Below are 13,538 nucleotides of genomic sequence, written 5' to 3' on the forward strand. Positions count from 1 at the left end.
TAAGGATGTAGGTGGTACTCAGAGAAATCTTTCTATCTAGCAGATCTGACTGGCTGACCGACTGTGTGTGGTATCACAGAAAACAGTTGACTTCCAATTCACATTCCCTTAATATCTTCCTTCCAGTCAAGGGCTAGACCCCTCCTTCAATTCAGTTGGCTGCAGGATTGCCAGATTGCAATGCCAGGCATGCGTCTCTCCCAGATGGCATGGAAATGCAGGGTACTGCCACCAAAGAAGTAAGTCATGCTGCTGCTTCTATCAGAAATATGACAATCTGCTCTCATGGAGGGCAGATTTAAGGGCTTAATTCCAGTTATTGCACCCCAATATCAGCGAAGGAAGTTCATGAGCCAGCACTGAGAAATGTTTTAGAAGACTGAGACCCTCACAGCATTTATGCTTCTCCCTCACACCTGTGTAACTTGATGGACTCAGCCTTGTGATTCTGGTGTAAGTGAGAGTGGAATAAGGTGCTAGAATCTTACCGGCTCCCGTCGGTTAAATGTCTTGGGGCATAAAAGTTGATCTGCATTTTGAAACTTTCTGTGGTTCTTTTGCAAATCAAAGTTTACATGACATCACTTCGGTGGGACATTCTGGATTCACAGCTGCACCGTTTGGAATCGTCTCAGATCCTATTAGCAGAGGACAGAGACATTTCTTGCATTTTGTCGATGTTCTTTTTTAGTTAAGTGTTGGCCGACTTCCCTGCTCCCCACTTCTAAAAAAGACAGTTCTTTCAGGTGTGAAGAGGGGACATATACACTGCAGATACTTATATGAACTGTACATGATTGCATGATTCATTGTAGTTAAATATTAATATGGTGAGTGCCAAGACTTTTTAAAAAGCACTGTTGTGAGACTAAAAGTGAATGCAAACTTCCATTCACTTTGCAGAGTGCATTCTAACACTAGTGGAAATTCAGTAATTGTACTGTTATCTCAGGACAGTAGCAAATGATTATTGTGGTATATGTATATTAAAATTGCAGCCTCTCTCTTGTGTTAGCACAGTAGCTTGGACAGGGGGAACTGTTTCTTTTGGACCGTATCAGCCTAGATGTGTGTGTGGTTTAAAACATTGCAGTCACACTTTACAGTTACTGAGCAGGATCGATTTTATCGATTGTATTTCATGAGTAGCCAACAGGGAGCCTTGATGGCATTTGCCTGACTGCTACATCTAGTCTCTTGTGTCTTCCCTCTGGCTTGTTAGGAGCTACAGGATGGAGGAATTTGCCACTGTAAGTAGCAGGTCTCTTAACCTGGCTATGTTCAAGCTTTCTGCAGGTGGTAGAAGACAAAGTTGATGTAGGTGGTAATTCCCATAACAGGCTGAGTGGGGAAAATGGATTAATTAGACTCTTCCTTTTCCGACTCACCTGTGGATTACAGGCTTTATTTTCCATGTGAAGGAGACTGACACTCAAAGGTCCTACTCTTAATGAAACGTGTGTTATTTTTTTGAAGTCTGTCTTTACAATGGTAAATTACTAACCATGTATTTGTGGCACAACAGGAAGAGCCTTAATCTGTTTTTATTCTGAAAAGGGACTACAAATGCCTGTGTGCCATTCCCTGTATAGGAAAACTCCATTAGTTCTGGAGGAGCGTGGCTTAGTTTTACAAGTAACCAGCAGCTTTTTCCTTAACCTGGAACCTGGAAGTTGAGTGGCTTTTAAATCACCACTCCACATTCTGCTATTGGAACGTAATTTAAGAATCCTCTGGAGTGGGCATGAGCCAAAACAGCCCCTTTCTTTCCCACAGCTGCAGGCAGTGACTCTGGTAGGAAGAGTTATTCCTCTAGTCAGGAGACAAGACAAAATACACGAGAACTGAGTGAAGTGGGTGGCTTGGTCACTTGTGAGAACACCTGAGATCAAGGACCTTGAGAGACAAACTACAGAGACGTCTCTGCTTTCTAAAAGCCCAGCCACAAACATACCTACTGGTATAAAGTCAAACTAACCTCAGTTATTCTAAAAAACATTTGTTGAAATAAGAGAACTGATCAGCGTTTTGCTTTCCCCTGTAGTGCTCTTGTGATGTCCCTTCTTGTGACCAAAATATGAAGCATCTGAGCTGCAGCTGGGGTAGTCTCAGGTGATCAGGCCCAAGTCCATTCAAAATGAAAGCAGGAGACGCTGCATTTTGTTAAAAGTCCGTCAATGTGGTGTTTGGAGATGCTTGTGTGTGGAATGTCGAAGGGCTAAAGGCAGGCTACATTCCTTCTTCCCCTTTCTCAGCACTGGCTTTACTTCTATTGGCAGTAACTCCTGCAAGAGCTGATATTAGTGTTGGGTTCAAATCCTGGTCAGGCACAGACACAACCCGAACTCCAAAAAATGAGTTTAAGAACATTAAGCTGCTTCTAGCCCCCTTTCTGTGGGCTCTTTCTTGGCTGACTGTGCTGTGTAAGGGGGAGGGCTCTTTATCAGCACACTTGGAGTTTTGCTCCAAGGACAGACTTTTTTTGGAGCTACAGGCTCTGTTTAATGCAATTATTTACAAGTGCAATTTGCAGAGATTTTGGGGGCAACATAATTAAGTAGTTCATGAACCGGTGTAAGTCTCCAGAGCACTTTGGCATCCAGCTAGAATGAGGATTGAGAGCCACTTGGCTGTAGTTTCTTTCCAGCAATCAGTGTTTACCAAGCTGGTCTTGAGATAAATGAATGACTGAAGTATTCAGACCACCCAGTGGCTTGCTCTCTTGGCAGATTATCTCCTCACTTCTTTAACAGTAAGGGTTGGGCAACAGATCTGCTTTGAGTAGACTTGTGTTCTTCCAGCTCAGAAAAACAAGTTTGTGTGTCATGCCACCTTTAGATTCCCTGGTCTAGTGCTAAAGTCCAGCTCCCTCAGTACTGAAACTGGTTCTGAAAAGCAACAAACCCAAGCTAGTAAGAACTATGACCCTGCTCTAAATCTCATGTCATTTGCATGCAACAGCAGCTCTGTTGGGAGCAGATTTTCCCATAAGAACCTACTCCCCACAACAGAGGAACATACACATGGGTTGAGACAGAAAGTAGGGAACCTTTTGGCTCCAGCCTGCCCTAGTTTTCCCACACAGTGGGATATGATCTTCCTGGTAAGCTGGGCACTGGCACACAGAACTGACTGCGTCCGAATGCAGACTAGTAGCGGGAGTGCTAAGCTGGCTTGTCTGTTCCACAAGTGGTAGAATGTTGTTGGGCTAGAGCTTTGGTTGATGGCACAAAAATACTGTAGTTTGTCAGCTTCCATCTTTCACCTTCTGTGGCTGGGCAGGCACTGTGACTGACAGCCACTCTTAAACTGATACCTGTCTTACTCTCTGCTTTCACTTAATGGCTCGTGCTATGCAAGAAAGGTGAAAATGGTAAGAGTGTGAAGCAAAGTTTTTGCAGTGCAAAATGGCAACCTGAACACCTTTTTGTTGCATGCATAATATCTGTTTTATTGTAAAGGAGTACTAGAGGCAAAAGCCGATACAGATGTGAAGCCCCTCAGAGAGGACATTTGCCCCCGTGCTGTAGTATTTAACTGAATTTAAGGAATAGAGTCTGTATGTATGTTACCTCAGCGTAAAGATTTAACCTTTCCCTGGAGAGGAAGGTTATTGCATGAAGCAATCTGTATTCTAGATCGCTCTCCTAACTGCCCAGCCCTCTTAAGGCAGGCTTCACATTGGTATAAACACTGTCCCTCTTCGGGCCCTTTACCTTTCTAGGCTGTGAAGGGTAAAAAATGTGAATATTTGTTGTTTACTTCATTAGGCATAATTCATATGGTGTGTTTATACGCAGAATTGCAACCAGATTGAAGCAAACCATGTGCAATTGGTTTGTTATAAACTGTATATGCTGTACAAACTAATAAACACTTAAATGAGGAGCGTGTGACTGTTCTTGACCAGGCAAACGAGCCAGGCTCTCCAGCTACCCCTGGGTTACAGTTGGGCCCCTGCTGAGAACGTCCTGTCAGGGGTTTTCAGCTACAACCTGAGAGGAAGAGTTGTGGGGGAAATGCCATTAAGGAAAAGGCAAGTTCCCCCAAAGGACTATAAAGATGTACAGAAGTTGGGCCTGCTCTGGCAGGGATCTCCTTTTATTCTGGGCTTCCCCTGCAGTGCACACTGGAGCTCTGGCAGAGGCAGATACCTATGTTTCTCTGCTGAAGTGAAGCGAAGCAGAGTAAAGTGAACTGTTGTCAGTGTTCTCACGTGGACAGCTGGGAGGTGTTCATTGTTTTCACCAATAAACTCACCCAACTGCAGAATTTGATATGCCACCAGGTGAGCCCTAAAGCTTCCCTCAGTTTTGTTTTAGATGTTCAGAGGGGAACCAAAGAAACTCCCCCACATGGATTTGGGTTTTGGTAAGTGACCTCCTTGCCCACACACAGTTAGGGTTGTGGTGTCACGGCGACAGATCCTTTACTGCTGTGAACCTTGCACGTGCATGTCAGACACAGTAACCACATTAATACTGGATTTATTTCACTACACTTTACATTTCATGGGACACTAAGCCATGACATGAATTTACATTGCTTGTTCTGACCTGAATTGATTAGTTCAGCCAAATGTTACAGGAAGGTAATGACAGCAAATATCTGTGATCAATAGGGAGCAGAATTTGGCTATGTTCACGTGAGCAGAAACAAGTTTCAGCTATAATTAAAAAGTGTAAAACTGAAATGTTTAAACATTAGACAACCAGCTGGAAAACTGAGATTTAAGCAGGTTAAGTTATGCATAAATTACAATGCCACCGTTATTTACTTCCTAAGTAACGTGTTAGCTTCATGTACTTCCATGCTAATCTTAACATTCAGAAGAATTAGACTTTGAATCCAAAGCAGGAAAACCTATTTTGCATGAAGTACAATTTAGTACTTCAGACATGATTTTAGTTCATATAGGATCAGGAGTTAGAGATGGAAAAGACCTATTAGTTCATCTATTCCATCTCCCTGCCAGGGCAGGATTGTTCCCTACAATATACATACAGTAGTGCTTTCTCCAGTCTACATTTAGATGTCTCATATGATGGTGGCTCCTGTAGAAGGCAGAGCAGATCTCACTGCTAGGAAGTTTTTCCTGATATTTAAATTTTTTTTCATGATCTTACCCATAGTCGTTCCATTTAATAGAGCTTCAATTTGAAACTGGAAGTAGATCCTTCTCCCACCCACCAAAATCCACTTCTCGCTTCTGTCACACCCCCGGCAGTCTTCGAGCCATTCTAGTAGCACGTGAAGTTAAGGTAGGCCACACTGCTAGCCATGGGGATGCAATCGATTGACCCTGCCCTCCCCTAAGTACATACCTAATCCTTGTGCTTGGTGACCAAAGCCACTTAGAGCATTTGTTCCCCTGCTACCGAGGCTTAGTGGTTTTAATCATCAGTTACCCAGGGCAGTATGTTCCACGAGCCTATGGGGGACTGTACCAACTTGAAGTTGGGTTGAACTTTCAGTTTCAACTCACTTGATTTCATAAAATGAAAAGTAGCTAAAAACTTTGGTCCACCACTGTCTAAATCAGTTATTACAGCCGCATCTGAGGATTGTGGTCCATAGGGATATTACAAAACACGTAGACTATCTGGAATGATCCTCTGAGGGATGAGACCTCTCTACAAAAATCCATCATTTTAAAAAGTCATTCAGCACTTCAGTTATTTAGATATCCTATTTGGTCTACTTAACTATCAGAAATGGTGGTTTAGCCACTTAGTTTTCCTTTACAATCAGATCACCAATTTCCTTCCTGAGGGCCAATACATTGTCCCAGGAGAGACACTTCATACTAGAGTTTGCAGAAAGGCTACCTTAGTACACACAGAACTTTCTTTTTACAAATTTATATAGGTTACCCAAGTTATTGTCTTAAAAAAACCAAAAACACAAACCACACCACCGCAGGGCTGGAGCCCCTAGATGATAGTGCAGGGATTAAAGGCAGAGCCTCGCTTGTTACTGCCCTGAGTAGGCACTAGCTTTCCCTTGCCATAGTAACCTGAGAAAATAGCCTTCACTTCAATCTTTTTAGAAAGTAGGAGCATCCACATGCCATTGCCAAAGTACTGCAGTTTCCCTCCACCAACTTCCTCAATTTCATCACCTTTGGTCCCTGCCTTTTCCAGCTTGACGAACTCCAGCAAGTCAATTCCAGTCTGGACTGGTTCTATGCCACTGGCACAGCCAAGGGTAATGTGAGCCCGGCTGCCTTTGGGCAGGTTGTCTGCAGGCAGTATCTTGTCGACGTCTCCCGGCCACAGCAGCAGTTCTTGCTCACTCAGTTCCACGCGAGCACCAGCAGTTTTTGTTGTGACGAACAGCGCAGAGATAGTCAAGGTAAAGGCTTTTCCATAGGAAGCCTTCACCACCTAAGGGGAGAGAGGACCAAATAGGACTTTAACGGACTCAATGTGACATTAACCTGCCCTGCCAAGCCCCTTCAAAGGTTTATGCAGCCAGATCTACTACTTTGCCTTTTCAGTTAGATTCTTCACAGATCTCCTTTGAGGAATTCTCCCACATGCCATGTATATGCTACAAAGTATATCATGAATAACTGCTCTCCTCAACAACCTTAGGGTCTTTCACTGGCTTCTCCAGCACTCAATATGGTAATGAAAACATCATGGTTACAGGTCAGTTTTCTCTCTCATCCCCCTCCCTCTCTCCCCCTTTTGGTCATCTTAATTTATGTATTTTAATTGGAACCTCAGGCTGATCAGATATGGTACAAAAGATGGAAGTAACCATACCTTAACTCACGATCACTCAAAACCAAGCCATTAGAGAAGGACTCTAGTACTTACAGGAAAAAAACCCATAAGACCTTGCAGTTACTTTGGAGGCAAGATGAAAACTTCCTCAATGCATCTCCCTGTCAGCGTTATTTCTCGGTCCCGAGGAGTAACTTACTATTCTCTTCTAAACAGGCTGTCAGGTGAGCCAACTTCATAAGTGCTGTTGTGAGGGGGGCATATGCAGTCACGCTAAGGTTTTAGAAAGCTGCACAGCTACACCAAATCTACCAAGGTCAAAGGTTGGCGTAACATACAACTTGAACACACGTTTTGGGGAAAAAAACAAAAACAAGACACTAACTTCTTGTTGTGCATATTCATCAGCTCCCATAGCCTTTCCAAAGTCAGTAAATTTTGTTGTACAGTGCAAGACACTGGGTGGCCTTTTCGCAAAGTAGCTGGTCAGGTCCAATTTTATTTTGGGATCTTCAGCAGGAAGAACTGCAAGTGTAGACAAGCAAAATTACTACTGACAAATTAATATTCATCTTTCCCTGCAAATACTCATTTAAGAGGTACACTTATGGTTTAATTTTACTTAGAGCTGAGTGTGCTAGACAGCAGTAGAAAATGAAGTAGTCTTTATCCTCACAACTCGTGCAGTCCAGCAATGCAAGCTTTCTTGCATTGCTAGCCAGTTTGCCTAGGCCTTGATATTGCAGGGAATCACTTTAGGGGCAACATGATGTTTTCAGTTCATTTTTATTCAATCCTTGGCCTCTCTCCTCCAGCTTACTTCACATAGGCCATCACTGAAAGGTGGAATGGGTTGGTTATTTCCAGTCTACGCTGATTCAAACCTGTGGGCTGCAGGCTCAAAGTTCTATATCCCCCTGCAAATCCCCTAAAGATCGGGTTCCAAAAACTTTACATTTAAGAGGCAGTGGGTTGTGCTTCCCTACATAAAAATAATTTAAAGCTGCTTCTGCTTTTTGGACAACATGCCTTGTTATTCTAATCAGTGTCTTTAAATACAACTTGTGGAGAATTTAGACTGAACTGGAAGTGTTATTTTGGAAGTTGAGTGGGCAAGTTTGTTCCCTGTGTTGTCTGCTAAGTGGTAACCTTCCCCCTGGTTAGTAGAATAAAAAGCTTGGTAAAATATTTATATACATACAGTACTTAGACTCCTTTTTGAATACTTTAAGACTTCCGAGCTCATCTAAAAAGGCTTGCCCAGTCTTCCTCAAGTTCTCAGAACTCTTTTTGCTCAAAAACCATCCATAATACAAAGGTAGGAAATCTTTCTCCAAGCTTGGTTTCATCTTCTTCAAATCTTCCACTGACAGTTTCCACTGATTCTTATCCTTAAGCTGCAAGCAATCCATCTTCCAAGGTGTTTTGGGTTCAACAAAGATGACTTTAAACTGGTATTTGTCAGCAATATCGAAGAGTTGGTCTAGCCGTTCCCGTTCATGGTGAGTATCATCCACAACAACAACACTGATGTCTCGCTTGCAATAGTCAACTAAATCCTCATCCAACTTTGAATAATCTTCAGGAATGGAGCTTCTTATTGCAGGTGTAATTTTATAGGTATCGGCAGAAATGACCTTGCAGGCATCCTTATACTGGTCTTGAATAGCCTGGGCAAGAGTGGATTTCCCACTGCCAGGCAGACCTCTTATGATAAAAAGGGTTTTAGATTCTTTGACTGTAGAAATGGTACTGTCATCATCAAGGAATGGAAACTGCAGATTTTCGAGCCTCTCTTTCGATGACTGAGTAGACATTTTTCTAAATATTTTAGGCAGGAATGTATGGCTCTTCCGGGTAAAGCCTTTGTTCTGAAAGTTTAAAAAAGTTAATTTGTATTATTTTTTTGCTATAACAATCCAAACAGATACCATCTTTCTGACACTAAACAATATCACTGTTTGAGTTCTTACTACACAGAAGCAATTTTTTTTGCTATTCACATATGCATTAAATGGTCCATTGATAGTTTTAAATGACACTATGTCATCATTCTGTGCCACCATTATCATATAAAAACTTCAGCTGCTTTTCTCAGCTTACAGTGCTCTGAACAACTAAAACAACTTTGTCCTTAAATGTTTCTGCTGACTCCTCTCCTAATGGGTCAGTGACCCTTTTAATCTGAATTTAGAAGAAAATTAAAATGTAAAGGTGTAGGCCTGCCTGCTCATTTATCTGTGGATTTGCCTTTTACTAGCTAGATGCTCACACCTGTTTCGAAACTGGCTTGTGTGGGGTTATACCATTGCAAACTCTATGCTTATACAGATTGTTTACCCTCCTTGAATTCTAACATACCAGACACCAGGTCAAACTCAATTAAAAAAAGCTGTAAGGTTACCATATTTAAAACTTTTATTCAAAGACACTGCTCACAGAAACTTAAATATAGCCTGAACAGAAGTGAAAGATCATGCTATTGTGACAGCTGTTGATGTTGGGAAGATTCAATTAAAGAACCAAAAACTAAAATGCAGAGACTGCAAAAAGTTTGATTCGATTTTACGTCTGATATTTTACGCAGTCGTTCTCAAACTTTTATACTGGTGACCCCTTTCACAGAGCAAGCCTCTGAGTGCAACCCCCCCTTTTATAAATTTAAAAACACTTTTTTAATATTTAACACTATTATAAATGCTGGAGGTGAAAGAGGGTTTGGGGTGGAGGTTAACAGCTTGCGACCCCCCATGTAATAACTTCACGACCCCCAGTTTGAGAACCCCTGCTTTAGTGGTGTTTTTCCAGTTGCGTGTAAGAGACCGTTTAGAGAGAAGTCTGCCTGCAGGAGTGCGTACTTACTGCTGCACATCATGCCAAAAAGACCGTTTCCTCTTGGATGCTGTGCAGATGGGCCCCCCTGGAAATGCCTCTGAGGTAAGATCTTTATTGGCAGCTACCTGCTGCAGGGTAGAATGATTTTTTGTGGTGGTGTACTTGTGGCAAAGACATTTAAAGCCCCACAATCGGCATTACGTGAGACTGAAGGGAAACCAAATCTAGTGCAATTGCTTGGATTCTACAGAGGCAAGTGCTCCTGGAAAAGCCTAAGAGGCAAATGTTTGCATGATTCTGCCTGTCAGCATTTTGCACTGCAAGTAGGATTCAAAATGAGGTGTGGTTACTCTGGAAAGAAATTAGATTAGGATCTTTCTACGCAGGAGTAATTCAAAATACATCAGAATTAAACACTGGCCTTCCTGAAATCGTAAGACATTTTGGGGTGGGGCTTGGTCCTGCAGTGATGTATTATCACAAACTCGGCATTATGACATCACACAAGTTTCTTTGACAATATACTGTGGAATCCCTATAGGTCCAAGTAGAAGCTGGAATTTGAAGAAAATGGTATTTTAAAGGCACAAATATTTTCAATAATACCAGCAGGGACAAAGATTTTTGTAAATGTTAAATAGCCTCTTCATTTCCTTCTCGGGCATATTCTGGCCACTGAGAATGGTTAACCTGCTATGGAGCAACAGCTTGGTTTACCAATGGTGGTTTCACTACAACTAATTAGTAGAAGCAAGTGTGGAGTCAAAATGCTAGAGAAGTGAACAGTTCACTGCTGACTCAAAGCTTGGATCATCTTTTACTATTCAAATATTTATTTGGTCTGTGGCAGAGGGGACGTGCTTGATTCTGCTCACCAGTACTCATGGGGTAAAGACAATGCAGGCATGTCTGTGGAAACTAACATTTTGCTTGTATCATTCTCTCCATCCTTCTTATGTGGTTTTCTTCGCTTTTAAGCAATTTGGGACAAGGGCTGTGTCTTTCTGTATGTCTGAGGAGTGCCTAACACATTTGTGGGTGCTACTAAAATAGAAATCCCTTTAAAACTGAATTGAAGCTATAAAAAGTAGGATGATTAACTCAAAATGTAGCCCTGTAACTGACTGACCATTGTGTACTATTGGCAGATTTTAGGCAGAACGTTTACCAGAGAAAGTAGCTCATTTATATTAAAAAGTGGCCTTGGGCCTTGTTTGGAAGAATGGTACAATCCACCTGGAATTCTCTTGGGAGCTTGGCAGAGCCAGTATTCCCTCTTGGTAAGCACATGCTACTTTTTACTCATTACAGAGGTACTTGGTTTCTCATTTCATCTGCCAAGCTCTTTGTCCACATCCAAGTGCTCTGAATGGGAGCTGTAAAACTTGTTTTTACATCTAAATGTTGGGTCAGATTTGAACTCGACAGGGTCCATTTAACCTCAGCAAGTATGCAGGTAATAAGTGAGAGAGTGAGTAAGAGCTACAACCAAAAGAGCATTTGAGCAGGGTCTGCATATAGTATTTGGATTGTGACTGGTTTGCAGTCAAACTATTTTGATGAAAACAGCTGTTGGGGAACAGCAGTAACCAAGGCATTTTTTAAGATGCAAACAAAAGAACAATAATAGAAAACACCCTCAGCACCCATTGTTTATCAGCCAGCTTTAAATAATAAGCTCTTTAATGAAACCAGGCCACATACAAAATGGATAGACAATGGTACCACACAAAAGTCTTAAAGGAGCAGTTGGCCAGTTTCTGATTAAACAATCTATTCAATTCAACACAAGCTATGTCACTTCTCCCCTTCCCCACAATTGTCCCTACAAAGCTCCTATTTATACGGAAACAAGTATTTGGTCTCCCTTCCAGGAAAGAGGATGAATTTTAAGTGGCACTGGTAAGATCTGTAACAATGTTTTACTCCCTGCTAAGAAGGGGGGGGGGGGGGGAAACAATTAGCAAACTCTTTTCTACTAGACAGGACCAGTGAGCGTTTTTCTGGAGTGCACTGGCACTGAGGTTATGAGGAGAACCTCTAAGCACTGGTGGCCCAACACAGGATTTAGAAAAATGGGAGGCATTAAGATGTCTGTTAAACATTGCCCCTCACATCACCTCACTTCGCATTCTGCTCTCAGTTGCTTTTTTTAAGTAGTTTACGATAGAGACCTTGACTTTTTACCATCTGTAATGCATACATCACATCTTGAACTATACAAAGGCTAAATTCCAGTGCCATCTGTGCCAGTGGGTTTGGAGCCATGTTAGAGAGTTGAGTATCTATTCTCATTCTTAATCACAATACCCATTTCTGCAGGTGGCAAAAAGTTGCCTGTCTCTTGGTTTAAAGAGTGGTGGTTCCAGGAAATGAGATTTGAACTTTTCTTTATAGTCTCATTGGCCAGGTGTCCCATGCAGGACACTTGCTCAGGTTTATTTTCCCCACCACTCCTAACCCTAACGTACATTTCAAACACTCCACAGTGCAACAGCCATTGTCCATAGCACAAACACTGGGAGGGCGGGGGGGCAACAGTTCAGGTTAGCACAGGCCAGCACTGTACTTGGAGTTCCTAGGGTGCATTTGTTTAATCGCTGCCACCAGCTGGAAGGGGGATTGGAGTGGTTTACATGGCTCCAAGGGAGACATCCCCTCTCTTGGTCATCTATTGAACCAGTCCCGCCACAGTCTCATTAAAAATACTTCTGAAGAACAAAGTTTTCCCCTTTTCACTATACCATGCTAGACCAAGTATTAGCTATTTAAAATGTCAATCAGCCCCCTCTAAAAGTTCCTTGTGCCCCTTTCAAAACTACATGATTCTGACACTGTGTGGTAATAGCTCTACCCTGCTTGTTTCCTTGTCTACACCCACAGAGTTTGTATTTAAGTGAGAATACAAGTCCTATCATGCTTACCTATGGGAACATGCACCGTTAGTACAGAAAGTGTCTTGATGAAACAACAGCAGGAAATTGTTTGGGGGAGAAGGTTCTAAGCTAGACTGGCACTCTCAAATGTCACTCTTCCTACAAGTGGCTCTGTCTGAGCAGATCTTTACCTGCCAGCCGAAACCTGGGAGAGTTCAACTGCAGGATCAGGGCCAGCAGCTGTTGCAGATTGTCTGTTCTGTCCCCCCAGTCACCCCCTCCCTCTAACACCACTCCCCAGTCCCCCCAAGTATCTGAAGAGCAACATGAATGTTTGGATATTCTGCCACCAGTTACACACAGCTACACAGCACGGGATTGATTACAAATTATGGAGTAGACTACCCACCATTGTGCAATGCATTTCAGCAACATTTAACCCCTCACTCACTCACCACAAAAAGGTTCACATGGCCCCAAATAAAAGAGGAGACCTTACATTGTCAGGGGAGCGCCAGCAGGCTCTCTCTTCCTCAAAGATGAAGATCTTAGCGTGACTGTTTAGCATGCACTTTGGCACTTTACAAAGATAGCGAGCTGCTCGGAGCAGGGGCTGCATTAATCTGCCTTAGACAGTCACTACGCAGCTCAGAATTTGTAGACGCTGCTGACAAAGGGAAACGAAACCTACCAGGGACTGACTCTCACACAGGTGGATGGTTGTATGAGAAATTCAGCTCCCTGGGTGGGTTTAATTTTCTTCCTGTGTTTACAGACATACGCTGTGGTGGTGCCCTCGTGGTGGGGGCTGGCTCTAACTCTTGTGCTGTAAAGCTCTTGGGGGGGGGGGGGCATGGCAAGCATTCAGGCTGGACCGTGCAGGAATCCCCCTGAATTTCCACAGCCTGCGCACCCTGCCTAGGGTGACCAGATGTCCTGATTTTCATAGGAACAATCCTGGTACTGAGGCTTTGTCTTATATAGGTGCCTATTGCCCCGCCCCTGCCCAACCCTGGCCTGATTTTTCACACTTTCTACCTGGTCAAAACCCACCCACCAAGCAGCAACCCCCCGCCCCCCCCCACACACACACACA

The 13,538-nt window shown here is 42.9% G+C and overlaps 1 protein-coding gene across 2 annotated transcripts in view; it reads right to left on the bottom strand.

Annotated features, from left to right (window-relative positions):
• Positions 1–4,471: 4,471 nt before the first annotated feature.
• CNP (2'',3''-cyclic nucleotide 3'' phosphodiesterase) overlaps positions 4,472–13,538 on the bottom strand; it is a 10,231-nt gene continuing 1,164 nt past the window's right edge. The window contains exons 1-4 of one of the 2 annotated variants that reach the window (XM_032789005.2): positions 12,942–13,411; positions 7,933–8,602; positions 7,117–7,256; positions 4,472–6,386 (exon numbers count right to left, since the gene is read on the bottom strand). In XM_032789005.2, the coding sequence (XP_032644896.1) occupies positions 5,934–6,386; positions 7,117–7,256; positions 7,933–8,602; positions 12,942–13,061 (1,383 nt within the window). In that variant the 5' untranslated portion in view covers positions 13,062–13,411 and the 3' untranslated portion in view covers positions 4,472–5,933. Of the gene's footprint in view, positions 6,387–7,116; positions 7,257–7,932; positions 8,603–12,941; positions 13,412–13,538 lie in introns of those variants that run through there. The other variant, XM_032789006.2, reaches the window with a different exon arrangement.

Source organism: Chelonoidis abingdonii, chromosome 21 (genome assembly GCF_003597395.2).
Source record: "Chelonoidis abingdonii isolate Lonesome George chromosome 21, CheloAbing_2.0, whole genome shotgun sequence".
Taxonomy (NCBI): domain Eukaryota; kingdom Metazoa; phylum Chordata; order Testudines; family Testudinidae; genus Chelonoidis; species Chelonoidis abingdonii.